General features: G+C 36.8%; 2 protein-coding genes across 3 annotated transcripts in view; one reads left to right on the top strand and one right to left on the bottom strand.

Moving 5' to 3' along the window:
- Positions 1 to 1,061: 1,061 nt before the first annotated feature.
- LOC112567242 (ubiquitin-conjugating enzyme E2 E1-like) lies at positions 1,062 to 6,490 on the bottom strand. Of its 2 annotated transcripts, XM_025243868.1 has the most exons (4): positions 5,971 to 6,489; positions 5,466 to 5,516; positions 5,068 to 5,200; positions 1,062 to 4,526 (listed from the first exon to the last, which is right to left on the bottom strand). In XM_025243868.1, the coding sequence occupies exons 1-4, from the start codon at positions 6,132 to 6,134 to the stop codon at positions 4,281 to 4,283; spliced, it is 594 nt and encodes a 197-aa protein (XP_025099653.1). In that variant the 5' UTR covers positions 6,135 to 6,489; the 3' UTR covers positions 1,062 to 4,280. The 2 variants fall into 2 exon arrangements, with proteins under 2 accessions (XP_025099653.1, XP_025099659.1); XM_025243874.1 differs by lacking the exon at positions 5,466 to 5,516 and having other exon boundaries at positions 5,971 to 6,490.
- A 1,008-nt stretch (positions 6,491 to 7,498) lies between these two features.
- LOC112572602 (leucine-rich repeat serine/threonine-protein kinase 1-like) overlaps positions 7,499 to 19,052 on the top strand; it is a 32,578-nt gene continuing 21,024 nt past the window's right edge. Inside the window, 13 exon segments of the mRNA XM_025252386.1 lie at positions 7,499 to 7,722; positions 8,384 to 8,614; positions 9,194 to 9,234; positions 9,726 to 9,891; positions 10,266 to 10,301; positions 10,655 to 10,778; positions 11,054 to 11,198; positions 12,280 to 12,448; positions 13,629 to 13,997; positions 14,485 to 15,629; positions 16,330 to 16,619; positions 16,958 to 17,201; positions 18,567 to 18,728. Of these exon segments, the coding sequence (XP_025108171.1) occupies positions 8,407 to 8,614; positions 9,194 to 9,234; positions 9,726 to 9,891; positions 10,266 to 10,301; positions 10,655 to 10,778; positions 11,054 to 11,198; positions 12,280 to 12,448; positions 13,629 to 13,997; positions 14,485 to 15,629; positions 16,330 to 16,619; positions 16,958 to 17,201; positions 18,567 to 18,728 (3,099 nt within the window). The 5' untranslated portion in view covers positions 7,499 to 7,722; positions 8,384 to 8,406.

The following is a 19,052-nucleotide window of genomic DNA, read 5'->3' as shown; positions in this document are numbered from 1 at the left end:
GGGTGCATTGATCCCATGAGACAGTTCAAGGACTGGGAAGTGTTTGAAAGTCGTTTGAATGTGGTGTCTCACTGAAACTATTTTTAGACAGCCTGGCAGAGTCGTAAAAGGAGAGTTTTCCAAGCATAGGCTTGCTGGCTAGCAGAACATGTAAAGCATGGTGTCAGGAATGTCAAGCCAAAGTGTATCAATCACAGCAGATAAAGACAAGCACTGAAACTTGACTGCTGTCAGTGGCATGTAGGTCAAGCCAGACAGGGGAGAGCTGTCTGTTCTATAATGGGGATGGTTGCCAAAACAATGGTAAGGTGTTCACTAAGCTGGTCAAGGATTACATGATCTAACAGCTAGGAGAAGAAAAAGGTGAGATTAGGTGAGAAATAGGATGGTAGTTTTAAAGCCCATTAACATCGATGCCAAACTTCTTTGGGAGTGGATGATTAATGGCTGTCCTGAGGCATTTTGAGACAATGATCAGTGAACAAGGTGTAGTCAGTAATGGCTAGAAAAGCTAACACCCGGTAAGAACCATGGACAGCAAATCTAGCTCACTTTTTATGGTGTTGTTGCATGTAATCCATTGTGTTTGGCTGAAAGTATGTCAAGAGTGATCCAGAAAAGGTGGGGAAGAGAGATGGGATAAAAGTAGCAGTTTCCAGCTCAGACTTCACGCTACTGATTTCATCAGGGTTGATTGGGGTCATGGTTGATGGAAAGAAATGAAGACCAAGTGGAGACAAGAAGAATGTCTATAAGTGAGAACAGTTCCTAGAGAAAGGACACCTGCAGAATGTGATCTTGAAAATATTTAGTCTTAGCACTGAAGGCGACACTCTTGACCTCTGTTCTCTCTAAAGATCTGTGAATCTATGAATCTTAAGACCAGACTTCCTCCACTCTTGTTCTGCTAACTGCCATTTTTGTTTGGCTGCTTTGAGTTTCTCAGAGAACCAGAGAACCTGGTGGTCTATCTGAAAAGAGCAGGAGACAAGCAGACCATGATGATCCAAAAGCTGGATTAATTAGATCTATTATCCGTGCAATAAGTGACATAATAAATCTTATAGTGAAAAGCATACACTTTTAATCACACAAAATGAATGTTAACAAAGTTACAATACATAAAATGATATCTAAATGGCAGCATCAAAGATGTGGACAATTAGCAGTTACATCACATGAACATTTGCTCAAAAGAATAGGTGCATAACTATCGTCAAAATGAAAAAGTTCCAGTTTTCAATTAGTTTTAGAATGAGGCCTTATTAATGAAAGTAGTTGTCTAATTAGTTATTTGGATTTTTGGCTGACTGGCAGAAAGAGAAGCAAAATTAAAGCTTAAGCCCTTTGTCAAATGATATGGAAGTTCTTTACTCTTCTTATCCATAAGCTACATGAAATCCTGTTTTCAAAGTCTTCTGCCACACCATTTCAATGTTCCTCTTGGAAACAAAAAAATTTTAAACTGGCCCACTGAAACAATTTAAGAACACCAGCCTGTAGATTGATATTCCAAAGTAAAGGCGGTCATGTTTATCATGGATATTACTGTCAGTGTAGTCAATACTACACTATAAAAGGATTCTGACAGAACCATTAAAAAAAATTGATACACAACCAAAATCCTATTGAATTCACATAAAAAATCTAAGAGATCTGTTAAGAACTGTAACAGAATAGCAGTTACATTTCTGCACAAAAGTATACGAACCGGAAAACTAATTTAAGTTACAAAGTTTTTGGTTGCCAATTCAATCAGAATATAGTAATACAGATTTACAAAATTCTTGCTGACAATGGTATCAATATTCAGTTTTTCAACTATCTTTTCTTTATTGATTTACTTTTTAACCAAAGGATGCTACAGGCAGAGTTTAGGTCATATTCAGTTATGGTTATTTCTAGGTCTAAGGTGTTAATGGATATGGCAGGGCTTCTGCTTACGCAAAAAAAATTGCGTACAGTACGCATTAAAAGTTCGGAGGACCCCTTCAATTTTCGTCAATGGGGTCCCCTTCAAATTTGGGCGAAGAATAGGGACCCCTTAAAAATCTGAAGAAGGGGTCCCTGGGACCCCAAAGAATTTATCCTTAGCAGAAGCCCTGGATATGGTGTTAAAAAAACGTGTTCTGTAAATCTCAAAAGATGGTGGGGCCATTCAGCATTACTTAAAAAGACTGGAAGATCTACAAGCAACAGAGTAACTGAAATTAACAGCACTGAGATCCAAATCAAATAAGAACATGAATGAGAAAATTACTGCCATCATAAAAAAAAAAAATTATAAACTGAATATATCGTGTGCTTATACCATAAACTTTGACTATGTCACTTATGCTGACTTGTATGCGATATTAAGTTCAAATGACAGCTGACAAAATTGACACAATGGGCAATAGTGACAGGTATAGTCCAAACTAATTACAGCATGGAATACTCTTTCCTTTCTCTATGCAAAGAACACTTGTGGACAACAGAAATTTGGACTGAGGTAGGTTTTACATTAGTCATGCAAAATTCCCATACTGCTGTATCACATGGTAAGATATTAAAGGAATGCTAAGAAACAAACTGAGATGTTCCCTTCCACATTACACTTCATCTTATAAATACTGCCAGCAATAGCTCTAATTTTTGTCTTTCAAAAAAACTACAACACCAAATAAATAAAACTGAGAAATTATGCAAAAGTTTTTCTATCAACTTCAGCAAAGTGGTGGGGGGGGTCTCAGCTTTCGGATGTTTACAAATAATGTAAAAAATGTTAAATGATATTTTCTTGTCATTATTTACAAATACTTTTAAATGAAACAAGTGTACACCTTACAGTGGCTTCAATAGATGTACTAGAACATTCTGACAGATCACTTAGTTAAAGAAATGGAAAAATTAAATTTATAATACTTCCTTATGACATGACAGTCTTCTTTTCCAGTACAAAAAAGGACAGACTCTTGAAATATCTGAATAAGCAATGAGAAAAGTAAAAAATGTACTCAAAGGCTATCACTCTGCCTTTTTAAAGTAACTAAGTAATTTGCAATGAAGACAAAGATTCAAATTTATGCAGGGATCACAAAGTAGGCTGCAGTAGTTGATCACCTGTCAACTATTTCACACACCCAGAAAAGAAAAAAAAAAGCACTCATACCCTGCACTGGAATTTTCTTCAACATTTTGAAAAAAAGCTATCCACCATAGTGTAACTAAAAAACATTCATAACTGTGTTCACACATTAACCTGTAAAATGAAAAAATTCTCAAATAAATTCACAACAGCTGTTTTCTTTGTCAGTCTTTCATCATATGAATTGTCACTTTGGGTCGCCCTTTCTTAGTATGACCCTTGAAAGACAAGCATTCTTCCTCTTGCAAACATTTAGGCACTTCTGAGAATAAATTCACACCTACTTCCAGCCTCGGCAATGCACAAATACCTATCTATGACTGTGGTACACACATTTGCATGGTACATCTCTCTTCTTACACACATACCATCACTTTGAGTTAACAATCACTTAAAGGCAAAATTTCTACAATTTCTTTTAGGTTTATATCTGAACCTTCATAAACTAAAGAAAGCTCTTTTAAAACCATTTCACCTATTTAGAAGTTTTAATAATGAATAATGTTATTTCCCATTTGATTTTGTGGCCACTACTGGCAGCTAAGCAACTTCTAAAATTAAGATGCTTTCTTTAAAATATTTTAAAACTAGTATATTAAAAAAAAAGGTTTTTAACACTTATTTCAAACTTGAAACAAAATTGTTAAGATTCTGGTAAACCTCTGTCAATGTGAAAATCCCATCGTACAAACAGAAGCAAACATATAAAACACCTGGAGGGTGGGTAGTGGGTTTGTAGGTGAAGCAGACAGTATCCTTCCTGTGCTATCACAAAGATTAGGCAGTTAAGAACACGAGTGTGCATGCATGAGAAGTGGTCAATTGCTGGGATCACGTTTCTGATAACTGTTATAGGTAACAAACAAGACATCTCGACTGCTTTCTTTTCACGTAATAAACAGTACCGAAATTACACTAAGATAAGTGCATTCTTTAAGAAATCTATTTTTTTTTAAATGCTAGATCAGTTGTCACTGCACAAACTGTGATTGCACAGAAACTAAACAAATCAGAAACTTTTGCTTTGAAATGCTTCAAGACAGAAAATGTTCTCAAAGAGGTGCAGAATATCATCTTATCACACCCTCAATCACAAACACATGCATACATGCAAACTCACTCCAATAATGTTAAATATCTTAATTACGCCATCTTATGTGGCATATCTCTTGGTCCACTGTCTAGCGATGCGATCATGCTCCTCCCTGTTGCTAGTATACTGCTGAGCAATGCTGCCCACAAGAGGATCATGAGGGTTGCAGTCAGTCAGCAGAGAACAGACGGACAGCAGCACTTTGGATATGGTCAGTGCTGGACTCCAATTGTCTTTCAAAATATCCAGGCAAATCACACCCTGACTGTTAATGTTGCAGTGATAAATACGTGTTCGGAACACAACCTGTCAGCAGCAGAAGGATAATTTTATTAAAATATAAACATAATTTCATTAAATAGCAGATTACTTAATACTTAAAAAAAAAAAAAGACTGAAAGAGGTACAAGGCATTTAAGATATAAAGCAGCAGTAAAAGTGTCTTTACAAGTGCAATTTTCTGTGCTGCACTGTTTGTTTGTACTATGCATGTTTTAATTTTTTACTACCAATGAAGAAGTATCCTTCTACTGGAAAAAAAAATCATCATAAAAAAAAAAATTCATTCAGATTCTACCCACATAAAATGTATGGCCAGCAAGTAAGGCTATATTTTACACACAGTTAGCAATCTTTCACTGTGACTATTACAGACATTATCTCACCATCAAATACTTCAGTGCAAAAATTTCACTTTTTAAATCTAGGTATCATTACGTTACGACACAACAGAGCACTGAAATATGTATGCACAAGTACGTCTTTGTTTAAAGAAAACATTTCAGTGATGCTAAAAAGACTATTACAAGTGGATTTTAAAAAATCATAACTGATGGGTCAACAGTACCTTAGGAGGTTTAAATGGGTAATCTGGTGAAAAATGTATGTCCAAGAAGAAGACACCTCCTTCATACACTGAACCTTTTGGACCAAGTATTGTTGACACCCATTCATACAAGTTGTCACCTTTAGGACCAGCACTGAAAGCAGATTGATATATACATGAAACTACAACTGTATTTGCAAAGTTCTCCATTTTGAAATTAATAAGAAAAAATAGCTGAGGATTTTCAGAGTGAGATGATAAATAAAGATGAGTATGCTGATTAAAATATCTGGAACTTCCTGTTCTGACACTGCTATTTATTCTGAATTTGCTTTTCTTTGATACTGTATTTGAAATTTCACAACCTTAGGGTCTTAACTGGTGATAATACTCTTCAATTTAAATATAGCAGGAAATACCTGCAGTTTGGTGGTGGTTCTAAGGTTATCTCTGCGAGTTCTCTCTGAAGTCTGCAACATCAAAACGATTTACCACAAAATCTTAACAAGTCGCGAAATCAACATTCTGATGTACTTTCCATCACTTATCTCACAGTAAAGCCAATATAATGAAAGAAACAATATGGCGTTTACCTAAAACTACTACGACGGATTATGGAACAGTCTAATCCTTGATAATATCACTATAACAGTGACTTTGAATTTTACCAAGATCTTTGACTTTACAAGTAACTACTGCAGGGGCAAGATTTGTGCTTAGTATCTCTCTCACTCCCTCTGAAAATACATGCGAAAGTATTAAGTATGCAAATTAGCTATTCTTCGTAAACACTAGCATTAGCCTAGGCGTGCTTTTTATTGTGTGATCTAGATCTTTCGGCGACCTGCATGTGCTAGATATGTTTGCAGCAAAGTTATAATGAATTCAGATTGATACAGAAAACACGTTTACTTTGTAGCTTACCTTCTAGCACTAGTACTCAAGTTTTTCGTCATTTTTGGTGGGGTTTTCGTATCTTTTTCAAGCGAAGGTGTGCTTGGTCTCGCACGATTTTGACTCGAACTGGCAACAGACGTTCCTCGATTTCCCGAGGGGCCTGGCTGAGGAGCTGGAGAACTGCTGGACATAATAAACGCTGCAGCTAAAACTCGTATTTTATTTTTTTAAAAATAGAGTGAAGAATCCAAGTTGACGACGAAAGGCAATCAAAATTATTGTCCACAGGTCGAAGAACAACGAATTCAGTCAGCTACGTTAGGTGAAACAAATACACATCGTGAACTTTCCTTGGTAGAGTGTAATTATCAGTTTCTTTATGTACTCGGCAGTATTTGGGCATATGAAATGGTGTCTCATTTACTCATGTGCCCTTGATATCCCATCTAACATTAATGTTCTAACACAACAATCAACAAACGCCGTATGCGGCGTATACATAACAAAGAACACCGTTTTCGCTTCTGTAAATAGGTCAACTGCGTGAGTTATGTATTTTTGGAGTTTGCTGTTGAATTTGGTTGCTTTTAGTGTTAAGACTGGTCAAATTCAACGTAGAAAAAGAAAACAATTAGGGACAATTCTAATGACTAGTTCACCTTCAAAACTGTTTACGAAAAGATGGATTTTACCAAGACGCTATCGGCTGTTACAAATTCCTCCCCAAAGTGTAAATAATAATTTCTTATTTTACAATACATTTTGTCATCTTTTAAAAAATGAAAGACAATTATTATTATGGCTTAAATTATGTTTCAGTGGACGTCGATGGTTGCTGCGTATTTGACAAAAATATCAAATGAAAATGTGCATTTTGTGGACTTAGCAGCAGGAGATGGATGGTTAATACAAAGCGTCATTCAGATTGACCCACTGGCTGTCACCTTGCGATACGTCCCATCACAAATGACACACAATCATATTTCATGTATTCCTGATAATACGAGAACGACTATCAGTATGGCATTCTCGAATTCTTTAGTTTTATAAAAACATATTCATTAAAAATTGTAACAATATGTTCTGTTCCATTTTCTTGAACATCAGGCAGTTAAACACATATACGAATCTGATCGACATATCTCATATGAGATTGAAACTCTCTAACATTGATCCAGATTTATCATCTTAATATCTCATAGAAAAAAAACTACATTCATCGCATCAACATTTTAATTAAGAACTTTGCGATTAAGTATGTAATTTTATGTAAACTTCTTGCTATATAGACTACTGTCACACAATTAGTACATTTATAAATTTTGTTTTGAATTGTAATGAAACAAATTTGAAATTAACGGTTTAAAGTGATTTTAGGCCTTGGTGGTTCTCCGATTTTGTTTTTTTTTTAAAGTTTGATAAAGTGGTCTGAGGTCCAAATAATACTTGGAGAACCACTGCGCTATATAACATAGAATCTATTTTATAGGTTGACGTGCTTTCCGAACGGAAAGGCCCATTATGATATATGTCTCCCCTACCCTCCGGGAAAAAACCCTACACATTGAATGTGAAAGTACATGGACACTGAGAGCGATTCAGTCTGTGTATGCATCACACGATGTAGCTATTTAGGGAAGCACAGAACTTATAACGAAAGACCTTAGGAAGATTTAATAGAGAAAATGTAGGACTGTTTAAATCACGAAGTACGTCCCGGGATTAGCACGGGAGGCAATCATCGGAAATAAAATGGACACCGTACTTCCGCTGTAAACAGTATGTGAAACTATTTTATTTATAATTTAGACTGCAGATATGATAAATCACACTGCCTGTGGACATTTACATGAATAAACAGCTTAAAAGGTTCAGATGTGGCATGTAGAAGAAGGGAAAGAGAATGTAAGAAGACGCTTACGCGAGAAACATCAACGAGCAATAAAATGATAAGCAAAAACTATAGGCAAATGATACTTTGATGAGTCACGAGAAGATATGTAGTTATGGAAGGCACCAAATTAAGTATACTGCCCAAGATGAAGACTCAAATTACTTAAATTAACGTTCTCTAAATTTTTCTTTAATAACCTTACAAATTCTCTAGCTGTAATTTTGCACTAATAAAGTAGGCAAACCCTACTAATAAATTAGTAAATTAATAAACAGAGGTTATTTAGATTTTGACCACTTCCCTCCCCAGCCCACCATTATTCTAGAAAGTCATTTTGGACTTTATTTCTTCTGATCATAATCATTATTAATAATCTGTCTGATATAGTTTGGAGAGGAATAAGGAGATAATGGCTTTAGTATAAATACATACTATAACAGTATATGCTTGATGTATAAGAACCTAATCATTAGCTTAATGGTATTAATAACAACAAAAATTAAGTGTATGGAAAACTCAGCAATTTTAGTTTGTAACTATCTTCAGGATAACACTCACCTGATCAAGTAATGGGTGATGGCGTAATCTGTGATGGCTGGCGTGGGCAGATGGTACAGCAGGCAGTACTTTATGACAATGTGGATTTCTTGGAATGTCTGTTGGATGGAGATGAAATTGACAACATCAACTCCTGTGATTCCTGTGGCCGCACAGCCACTTACACTGCAGTTTCTAACAACAGTCTTAAGTGTCTTAAGCTTCTGCTGGAACATGGAGGTGAAGATCTTAAACAAAGCTCTGCCAGTACTAAAGAACTTACAATTGAAATTAAAAGACAGCTCTCCTTTTTTTGGTTGCAGCATGTGTATTAGCACTCTTTACCTAAGAAAAAAAAAAGCAGATTTCTCATATAATGTCTAAATTCTATATACAATGGTTAACCCGTAAAACTTAAAAAAAAAAACATTGCTACACAATGTGATTTTGTTATTTGATGACATCTCTAGATGAAATTTTGTTTAGTTATGTGAGAGAACATGTATGTGTGCACCTATGTATTTGTGAGGGGGGGGGGGATGGTTGGGTGTGCATGCATGCAGGCACATGTGTGCAAACTAGGCCTTATAAATGTGCAGTGGTTGATTAGAATGACACTTGACAAGTCATTTGACCAGTCAGCAGTTATGTTTAATATTCTGTCATGTGGTTGCCTATAATAATTAATTATATATTATAATGATTAAAATTAATATTATAATGCAATAATTAAGCTTTGTTGAATGGTGACGTAAATGTCCATCTAAAGGTGTTATTTTTTCTTCTTTTAATTTGAGTCTTATTTAAATGTCTGTGCAGCTGATCCTGATATTGCTGCAGGGGCTAGATGTCAGAACATGGTAAGGGCTGTCCAGAGGCTTTTAGATTATGTTTTCATTCTTTGTAACAGTCTATAGAAGTTTATGAAGACATTTGTGAACATACATATAGGCACACTTACACCCACTGAGCCTATACTAAGCATGTTGTCAGCAGCATGTAAAGAAGTAGGTTTGTAAATGTTACCATCATATCTTAGCACAAAATAACCAGAATTTATACCATAAACCATTCTTCATTGTTTTGACCAAAATCAATCAACCAAGCGAAAGTCAAAAGGCTACTTTTTCTCTAACCTACCTACCTACCCACCTCCCTAAAAAATAGAAAAAGTAAATAACACCTTAAATTCATGATATATCATTCTGTATGACTGCAAGAGTACAATTTTTATAAATTATGTCATATATTTTTTGTAATGCGAAGCAGCATTGATAGCACTCTGTGCATTTACAGTCATCATTAGTTAACATTTTTATCCAAATGACTTTATTTGTGTGGTTGTGTGTAGACACCACTGCATCTGGCTGTTCTTGATTGCAAGCAAGAAGCTGTACGACTGCTTTTGCAGTTTGGGGCCAGTCTTACATCAACTGATGAGTCAGGACAAACACCACTTTCACTTGCACGGGAAATCAGCAACGTGAATGCTTATGCCTTGCTTACAGCTGAGCAAGGTTTTGAGCTTGCCTTTGAAGCATATGTTACTTTTTTAAAGATATCTTGTTTTTAAAAGCTTTCAAGTTTTGTTAATGCATTAATTTAAAATAAAGTAGAATACTCTTCTTTAATTTTGTATACTTTCATTTTCTTGCTTTCTTAGTGGTTGTCAAGTCTATGTATGTGCAGGTGCATGTGTGTGTGAATGTGTGCCCACACAGATGTATACTTGATGCACATGTGTAAATTTATTTCTTTATGTTCTTTATTTAACAAGTAATAAGACATCAATTTTTATACCTTTTAATGGTAATTCTAATTAGGTGATGAAAAACTTAATGTAAAATATAATAATTTTGAGATTTAATTGCCTTTAATAAATATTTTTCAGAAAAAAGAGCAGACCATATCAAAAAATATTCAGCAAGTAAGTCTCCTGGATGCTTTTTTCAGATTTATATTAGATGATCTCAGAAGACTTTTTATTGTTTAAAAATCAGTACCAAGTCATCCACAAATACACTGTCATTAGAAACAACATATTTGTCAAAGAAAACATCAGCTGTCTTGTTTGTCTTCACCAAATGAAGCAAAATCTTAAAAGGATGGAGAGAAAGTACTTATTATTTTAAGATTCTATATCATTTGGCACACTTGATTTATTTGGTTTTGTATACATTTACTTTTTAGTAGGCAGTCACTATTCTTTCCACTACTACTTCAAAAGAATTAACTTTATTCTCTCGTTTACTACTTAAAAGAATTAACTTCTTTGTACAGGTTTATGCAGGGCATGTAGCAGTGGCAACCTAAATGATGTCAAGAAAATCCTGGACGAATGTGGCACCAACAAAATGCAGGTCTTGAATACAATCCCAGATCATGATCTTCCACCTCTCTGCAGGTGTGTATGTGAGTGTTTGTGTGTGCACATGCATTTGTATGGGTAGGTAAACGAATCAATGTATTTTTGCAGTTTCAGGCATACATGCATTTGCTTAGTGATTTGACTGTATTAAGCTAGCTGCTTAAAAATACTCATAATCTGCTGTCTTAATGTCAGCCAAATAGAAACTATTTACATAATAATTCCAAAATTAGAAACAGAGGTAGAAATGTGTGTTTGTACAGTGCAGTTTTATCAGTTGAAATGGTGCCCAGGATCATTCCGTGTTTCAGTGCTAGCAGAGTAGGCAGCCTAGAACTTGTGCAGCTTTTATTGAAGAATGGGGCAGCACCAGTCTGCCAGCGAGGATCTGGCCTGTCACCTATCCACTTTGCATGTGATGCTGGACACCTGCCTATTGTACAGCTCCTTTTGATGGTGAGAAAACACATTCTTGTTTCTTCGTTTACAACCCAACCATAGGAGGATGAAAAATGCAGCCTGCCTAGCCAAACCGCTTGGTGAGCTCACAACTGTATTAATCCACTAGGCCTCTCCACACCTGCTGGAGAAACCACGCCACCCCGGAGATATGAGGGAAGAGGAAATACAAACAGGGTGACAAGGCTGTCACCAGTGAAAATTTCTGAGGGTGGCTGCAAGGCTTAGAGGCTTAGAGGTTCACATATAACCCGAAGTAGAGATAGAAAAACTTTGCTTACCTTTCGACTGCAAAAACAAGCCCGGCCTCACATTCAGCAGTTCATCTTTACACACCCACACTCATTGAAATTCTGTCCAACCTGGGCAAATGTCACAGCTCCTCAGGGAAGAACATGAGCTGTTCAACATGCAGAGGGGATGAGCATTAGCTGGAGACTTCACTTGAAGGCAGTTTGAACAAAATGCTAGCATCTTGGTTTTCTATGAAAAACTTTTCCAGTAGTAGATGAAAAATTTATAAGAATTCTTCTCTCTCTTTCACCTCTGGCGGTGTACAGCTATGTTGTTCTTCTGTTAATTTCAGCCGTCACAAGAAGACAAGTTCGCACATTGTAATTCCTTGAAGTCAGTTGTAAGAGCGGGAAAAACCAAATGAAAAGACTGCTGAACCCACATGGAATGTGTTTTTTTTTTAATGGTTGTCTGAGGTCAGCACTGGTCTTAGGGGCAAAAGCATTCTAGCTTTCGTTCAGGACTGCTGTCCCCTTATTGTCCAGGCCAAGATTTCATTTGGTTAAAGAGCTGTTGTAGCCTTTAAACTGTTATGGTCGGGTCATCTGCCAAGTATCATGCAGACAATTTATAGTAAAAAGTTTTATTTTTTGCACCCCTTATAGTGTCGGTCTCTTGTGAAAGGGTGTGCTAAAGCTAAATACAACTCATGATTATTCTTATGACATTCAGATCTTGAATCTGTGTATTTCTTTGCAACATTTGCAATCTGTAATCGTATCACTATCAGGCAGTCAGTTACAGTTCTTTTCTTTTCTTTTCTTTTTTTGTATCTTCTCTGCAGGAATACCCTGATCTAGCCATGGCAAGATCAGTTGAACACCGCCTTCCTCTCCACATAGCAGCTGCTAACAGAAATGTGGAAATACTTAAGTGCCTGCTGAATCATTCCTACCCTGACATGCTTCAACAGACATTCCAGCATAAAGCATCAGAACATTACTATAAAGCAGGTAAGAACCAGATAAAAGATTCTGCATAACCATCCATACTACTTGCAAAACATTAAGGGCAAGATAGATCAAAACTCATTGAAGCCAACCACAACAAGTGCAGATGATATCTTTGAATTTCATCATTTGACAGCAGACTGTGAAAGGAGTTTTGTGAACTAATTCCATTTCATCATATCGGCAACCAAACAACTCCACCCCCAAAATCAAAAAGTTTCAGGAACTTGCAGTGCACTTTGACAGTCAAAATCTTGTTTGGCTGCCTTTTCTGCCTCACATTCAGTTCATCTTGTGCCTATAGACTGAACAAGCATCACTAGAGTCACTTGAGGGATGGTCAGGCACTCCTGCTACAGGAGCTGGAACAGCTGGACTGTGTTTGCTGCCTCTGGGGGGGTTGACCTGAATGTGGCATCCCAGGATATCTCAGACCTGCTCAGTGGGAGCTAATTCAAGTAAACGTGATGGCCAGTCAAATTTCTAAATTTGTCAATGCTATAAGAAGTTGGTCATTTGGTGGAGTGCCTTTGTCAGTGGAACATGGACAAAAGCAGCTCAGTTGATCAGATTATACTGATGCAGGTAGCAGATGGTCTGCTAGCTGATGTTGAGGTGTTGCTTTTCTCATGTCTTTTCTTAGACATTCTGCAATGATGGTGCTGCTGTACAGAGCTGTTAGCCTTAATAACTGGTTATCATGGTGTCCTATCATTTGAGACCATCAAGACTGAACATGTTGTTCAGTGCTGTCTGTGAATAGCTCACCACCACCTCTCGGGACTCCTGAAAAGGCCCTCTTAAAATCATCACATAGTCTAGGCGTGATTCGCTGGTGTTGCATTACTGCTTAGGAACATTTCATTTTAGCACCATTTTCACCCCTTCCTGTTAGAACAGTGTTGATGTCACCTTTGGCTTATGTGTGCTTAGCATACACTTTTTGTGGAAGATTTGGTTCACCAGTAAAGTTGCATTTTATAATTTAGTTTTCATAATATTCATGAATTTAAAACATCATAGGAAACTACCAAACAAGTGCACTAAGAGCAAAACAAGAGCAAGTCATTCCTAGTTGAATTCATAGTGAGTACTACAGGCTTTAAGTTATATGCCACACCCCAGAACTGCACCTAGACCTTAATTTTTGTGTTATATATGGCTGGTTTTTTATGCACTTTAGGATTTGACATCAATGCTCAGGATTCTTCTGGAAAAATGGCTTTGCACATTGCCTGCGAGCATGGCCTTATTGAAAATGTGAAAGCACTACTGGATTTCACAGTAGAAGTTGTGAGTAACAGCACTGGCAATGATACTTTTCCAAAGCAGAATGAGGATGTCATTGATAAAGCAAGTTCTTTACCATGCAGTCGCCAGCCATCTTGGGTCTCAGAGTCTGAATCAAGGGATTCATATCCAACTTGCAGCACTCACACACTACGGGAGTCAGGTGTGAACCATCTGCTGAACCAAGATTCCGCAGCCACCAGTGGTGAGAACCTGTCTTCGATAGAAGAAAGAGATGGACGTGTGTTTGTGCATCCAGCAGGTAAAAGCTTAATTTGCTATGAAATATTTTTTTAAGTGCTAATGCTAAAAGTGACAATGATCTACTTTTTTCTGAAAGCATTTAAATAGTTTATCCGGTGACTAATATCAGCTATCTGATGTGAGCAAGTGTTAGTGGGTTTTTTCCTTATTAAATGTTCAGATAGTCTCTGTGTAATCTGTTTTATCTTGATATTCAGTTTTTCTTACATAGTAACATAGTAGGCCTGCAGCCCTATGCTCATTGAGGAGTAATAAGAAATAAACTAACACATATATATAGTAGGTCTGTTTTGCTTAAAGCATTTAAAAATGTTTATAATTTTATACACATGTACACATTTAAATGTTTAGATGAAAAATTTAGGGACATAAAAAAATCCTTGATACTTTATGGAAGTGAATAGCCAGAAACTTTTTAAAAAATAAAAATAGGACAGACTTATCACCTTATTGGTTCTCTTGCACAACTGTTTGTTTTATTACAGTTCTGAATGTTGCATCCAGTGAAGGTCTTGCACCTCTGCACTATGCTATCAAGATGCATCATCCTGATGTTGTCCACTTACTGCTTTGTAGTGGAGCTGACCCTCAGCAGCCTGCAGTCTGCAATGAGTTGACCTTCACCCCAATTATGTACACATATCAGCATCTTGACCTTGAGAACATGGAGTTGCTACTGCAGCACAGAGCTGAGGACATTGATAACAAAGTCTTGATGGGAGCCTTCTTGTCACAAGATCACAATGTTGTGAATCTTCTGCTGCAGTTCAAAGCAAGCCGGGATCCAGTGCATGCAATCAACAAGGCAGAAATGAGGAGACTGACAGGACAGAGTGGAATCAGTGGTCCTGAGAGTCCAGAGCACATTTCATCCAGTGAGCCAGAGATGCGGCTCAAGTCTCCAGTCTCTCCTATTGCTGTCCATTGGCAAGGGCTCAGCTCCCTGCATGATGTGGATCTTACATGTCTGGCCCATGCCAGCAGACGTCTCAATCCAGCTTTAAAGCATTTGCAGCCAGCTGCAGCACTGTGTGCCATCACAAAAATTGACATCTCCCATAATGCCTTCCAGTCATTCCCTGTGAGTCTCTTCATGCTGCCATCGGTTGTTGTGATTGATGCTTCAAGCAATCAAATTAGAGAAATTCGGGAGGAGGAGGACAACTTCTTTACAGCACCTCTTAGCTCATCTCTGGAAGAAATCCGTCTTTCTCAGAATAAGCTATCTTCTATTCCAGCCTATCTGTTCAGACTATCAGGCTTAAAGTTTCTAGACTTGTCATACAACACAATCAACGAGTTGCCTCCAGAGATGTGGTTGGCCCCTTCATTGGTTACTCTCATCCTTTCCCAAAATAAACTGAGCGAACTCCCCCATATATCCAGGGATCCACCCACACCTATCTCGCGCAAAATGTCACAGCACATAAAAAGACCTTCCATATGCTCTGCAGTTCCATCACTTGGACCTCACAGAATGTGTTCAGGGTCTCTGAGCAGTTCTGATGCAGATCTGAGTATGAGTGTTTTTGACCTCAGCAGTGAAAGTGGTGATATTATTCTGGTTTCTCATGGCAACGTCAGCAGTAATGAAGTGATACATGTCAACAGGTGGAGCAACAGCATCAAGGTAAGAGAGGGGGGTCCTTAATTTTCTAGGCTTAAAATAAAGTAGATGTCACCTCAGCAAAGATCATGTATAAAATGGACTGCTGGCAGTCTACCACTGTTGAGCCTCTCATGAAATGGTAAACTGTCAGGTCTCAGTGAACCCTTTAAAAGAAACATTCAGAACCACACCAAGTCAAGAATTGACTATGTTGAGATTCTTAATAACACTGTAAGTGTAAGATTGTTTGTTTAGTAGCATTTTTTTCTTTTTTGGTTAAAGATGCCAGCTTCAGCTTAGAGTTTATAAAGACAAAACACAAAAGACCATAAAATGTAAGATTTTGCAACATTATCAGCTCAAGAGTTTGTATTTTCTACTCTTTTTCTTCATGTTTAAACCAGAAGCTCAACAAAAAAGCTCATAAACAAAACCTTGTTCTAGCAATTACCAAAAAGATTTTTCTGCCAGCAGTTTATCTGTATCTGAATCCTTGATCTCAGTCTTTAGAATTAAACTTTAAAATGAAATGTAGATTGAAACTCTGATGATCATGTGTCATGCAGTTATACTTCTGTCAGTTCCAGATCTTACTCAACTTATTGTACTTGTCATAAACTTTAATAATAAAGAAAAAAATTTTAAAAGTCTTTGGCAAAGATGAACTGGGAATAAGAATGAAAAGAAAGCCATTTGATATTTATTTAACTACATCATTTAGGTGGTTGATAAAGATCCATGGAAAGGTGCTGGTGGACAAGGTGGTCTCAAGCAGCTGGTCCTTAGCAAGAATAAGTTTACTGTCTTTCCTACTTCTCTGCCATGCTACGCTCAGAACCTTGAGGTGTTGGATATATCTGACAATCAGTTGGAGAATGTGCCTTCCATTGTTGATTTGCCAGCCAGCTTGACAGAACTCAATTTGTCTCGTTGTGGTCTGAAAACTTTACAGCCATGGAGTGATACTTTGGAGGTGCAGCAAGAGACATCTTGCTTAGCAGTTTCCAGGTCGTAAGTATATAAAAATAATAAACTTCTTTTTTTTTCTCACTATTATATTTTTGTCTAAAGCACTAATCTTATGGAATCACCATCATGTATGCAGGTCATTGTTGACCCAAATCTAGTTATGCAATGCATGACTGTACTGAAGTTTAACACTTAAGCATTTCGTTGTGGCATTATTACATTTTCTACGTGAAGAAATGTTGCAGAAATATGTTTTGTCTAACTACTTCAAATCTGATATCAGTAGTTTCATTATGTTCCTCTTAAATGAATTTTCGCAGCATTTGTCACACATGCTTTAGTGTTATCTACATTTTCCTTTCTTTTTAAAATAATTACAGGGGAGCATTTAGTCCACTTAACACATCCATCAACACTGGTAATTCCTCTCCAAGCAGTCGAGGTATCTCACCATCTCATGCAAGTAGAGAGTCTTATAATAGTCTTACAGCAGTGTTGTGCACACACTGTTCTCACACCAGACTGGGGCGGCTGGAGAAGCTTAATCTGGCACACAACAAGCTTGTGAAAGTTGTCCTTACTCGAGCTGCAGATGGACAGATGGCCAATGCAGATACACAAAGTGTAGGTTATGATTTTGGTTTTTGTGAATAGTTTTGATATTATGGACCGCATACATTAATTTTAAGGTTTCACATTGTGATGTACTTAGTGTAATTGGAATTGTGAACACACTACCAGAAACTAAATTATATTTGAGACTCTTCCAAACATATTTTATAAGATGAATTTCATGAAGTTAACTTTGATAAAAGATGCTGGCACCTTGTTTCCAATTTTGTGCTAAGCTGCCCTGCAGAGCTGCCCCCAACTCTTACAGTTGTTTTAATAGGTTACATCTATGAAAATTGTTAAGTCCATTGCCTGTGAGAAAATCCACACAATTAAGGAGAAAAAAACTCCTATTGTTCCTAGGCACTTAAATGAATTGAAATTCTATCAGTTTCTAAATGACTGTAGTGAGCATAGACCTTTTTGTACAATGGCATTATAATGCACTAATAAAGTCACTTACAATCAAGAAAAGCACTGTAAAAAAATATACAATATCATTAAATACAATAAATTATTAGAACCCCATCATTTATTGTATATAATGGTATTGTATATTTTTTACAGTGCAGTATATACAATGCTTTAACTAGCTATGAAATTATAATACAAACTTACCTCATGAACCTCCCTTGTGAAGCTACAGCTGTGGTACAATATCCACTGTAGTGTTTCAATCAACCCACCATTATTTTTTTCATTTCTAGTCCACAAATATATAAAAATACAATTATAATTTAATCTCTATAGTACAAAATAAAAGTGAACCTTTAATATCCCCAGATGATGGACCTCCACCAGCTCTAATACTGATAAAAAAAAGAGGTTTGGGATCATTCTGGTTTATGTTAAAACTACCTTTTTCATGCCTTTTTTGGCCCAATCTCAACCGCTCTGCATCAAAGAACTCTGATATATTTATTGCTACCCTCTCCACTACACCACAGGCTGGCATGTCCACTGACCTTTTCATCCTGCCTACAAAAAGCTTTAAATCAGTTCTGCACTGACCCGTCCACAGACTTTCAGCTAGCCACACCCAACTGTAGGTGATCGAATGTTAACTTTCCTGGAAATTTGGTTGCTTTATATCACATTTGATTTGGCCCTATGCTGGAGGCTTGATAGTCGCCCTTGTTTCTTTTCAACTGACATTTTTCTTTTCATTCCTTAGATTGTTATAATAAGCAGATGTTTTTTTGTAATTTTTGTAAATTCTTCATCTGCATTATAGGATCAGGTATGTACCATCAGTGATAATCTGTCATGGATTTGAGTGTGCATTAACACTCTTTCTGATTTTAAATTGGACTGCAATCAGTCTGCATATTTGAAGAATTTTTTTCTCATATAACCCTTTTTTTTTTTATGATGCAGATCATTGGCCTAGAGTCTGAGTTTATACAGAGCAGACTACTTTTCCCTAATCTGTCAGAACTAGATCTCAGCATGAACTTGCTGCACAATCTCACTTCAGACATAGGAGAACAACTTAATCTCAGGGTCCTTTCACTGCGTGGAAACCGCTACCTGCGTGAGGTCAGTTTTATTTTCTGCTTTTAAGTTTGAGTGGTGTTTTTTAAAATTTTAATTACTTTATAAAGGGTATGAGGAACTTGCATACATGTATATGCACATAAATGTGCGTATGTTCCCATAGACTCACTTGCACAGACCCTCAATCAGCTATACATGTAGTAACAAAGATGGTGTTCAACAGAGCAACAATTTCTGGGTAGAGCACAGTAAGATAGTATTTCGCCAAATCTGGGTGAATACACCTCCATTCATGAGATACAGGCCCACACTGGATAGAAAATATCAGGCTTTAACATGGATGCACTTACATCTTCAAAGCTTCAG

This window comes from Pomacea canaliculata, linkage group LG1 (genome assembly GCF_003073045.1).
Source record: "Pomacea canaliculata isolate SZHN2017 linkage group LG1, ASM307304v1, whole genome shotgun sequence".
Lineage (NCBI taxonomy): Eukaryota > Metazoa > Mollusca > Gastropoda > Architaenioglossa > Ampullariidae > Pomacea > Pomacea canaliculata.
Note: the sequence above shows the minus strand (reverse complement) of the source record. Positions and strands in the feature narration are given on the sequence as shown.

Bases quoted from the DNA above. Each gene is read 5' to 3' on its own strand.
- LOC112567242 (XM_025243868.1), bottom strand. From the start codon at position 6,134: ATGTCCAGCAGTTCTCCAGCTCCTCAGCCAGGCCCCTCGGGAAATCGA. The intron at 5,201-5,465 runs GTATTTCCTGCT...ATCTGCTTTCAG, and splicing joins GAACCACCACCAAACTGCAG to TGCTGGTCCTAAAGGTGACA. The intron at 4,527-5,067 runs GTACTGTTGACC...TGCTGCTGACAG, and splicing joins ACCCATTTAAACCTCCTAAG to GTTGTGTTCCGAACACGTAT.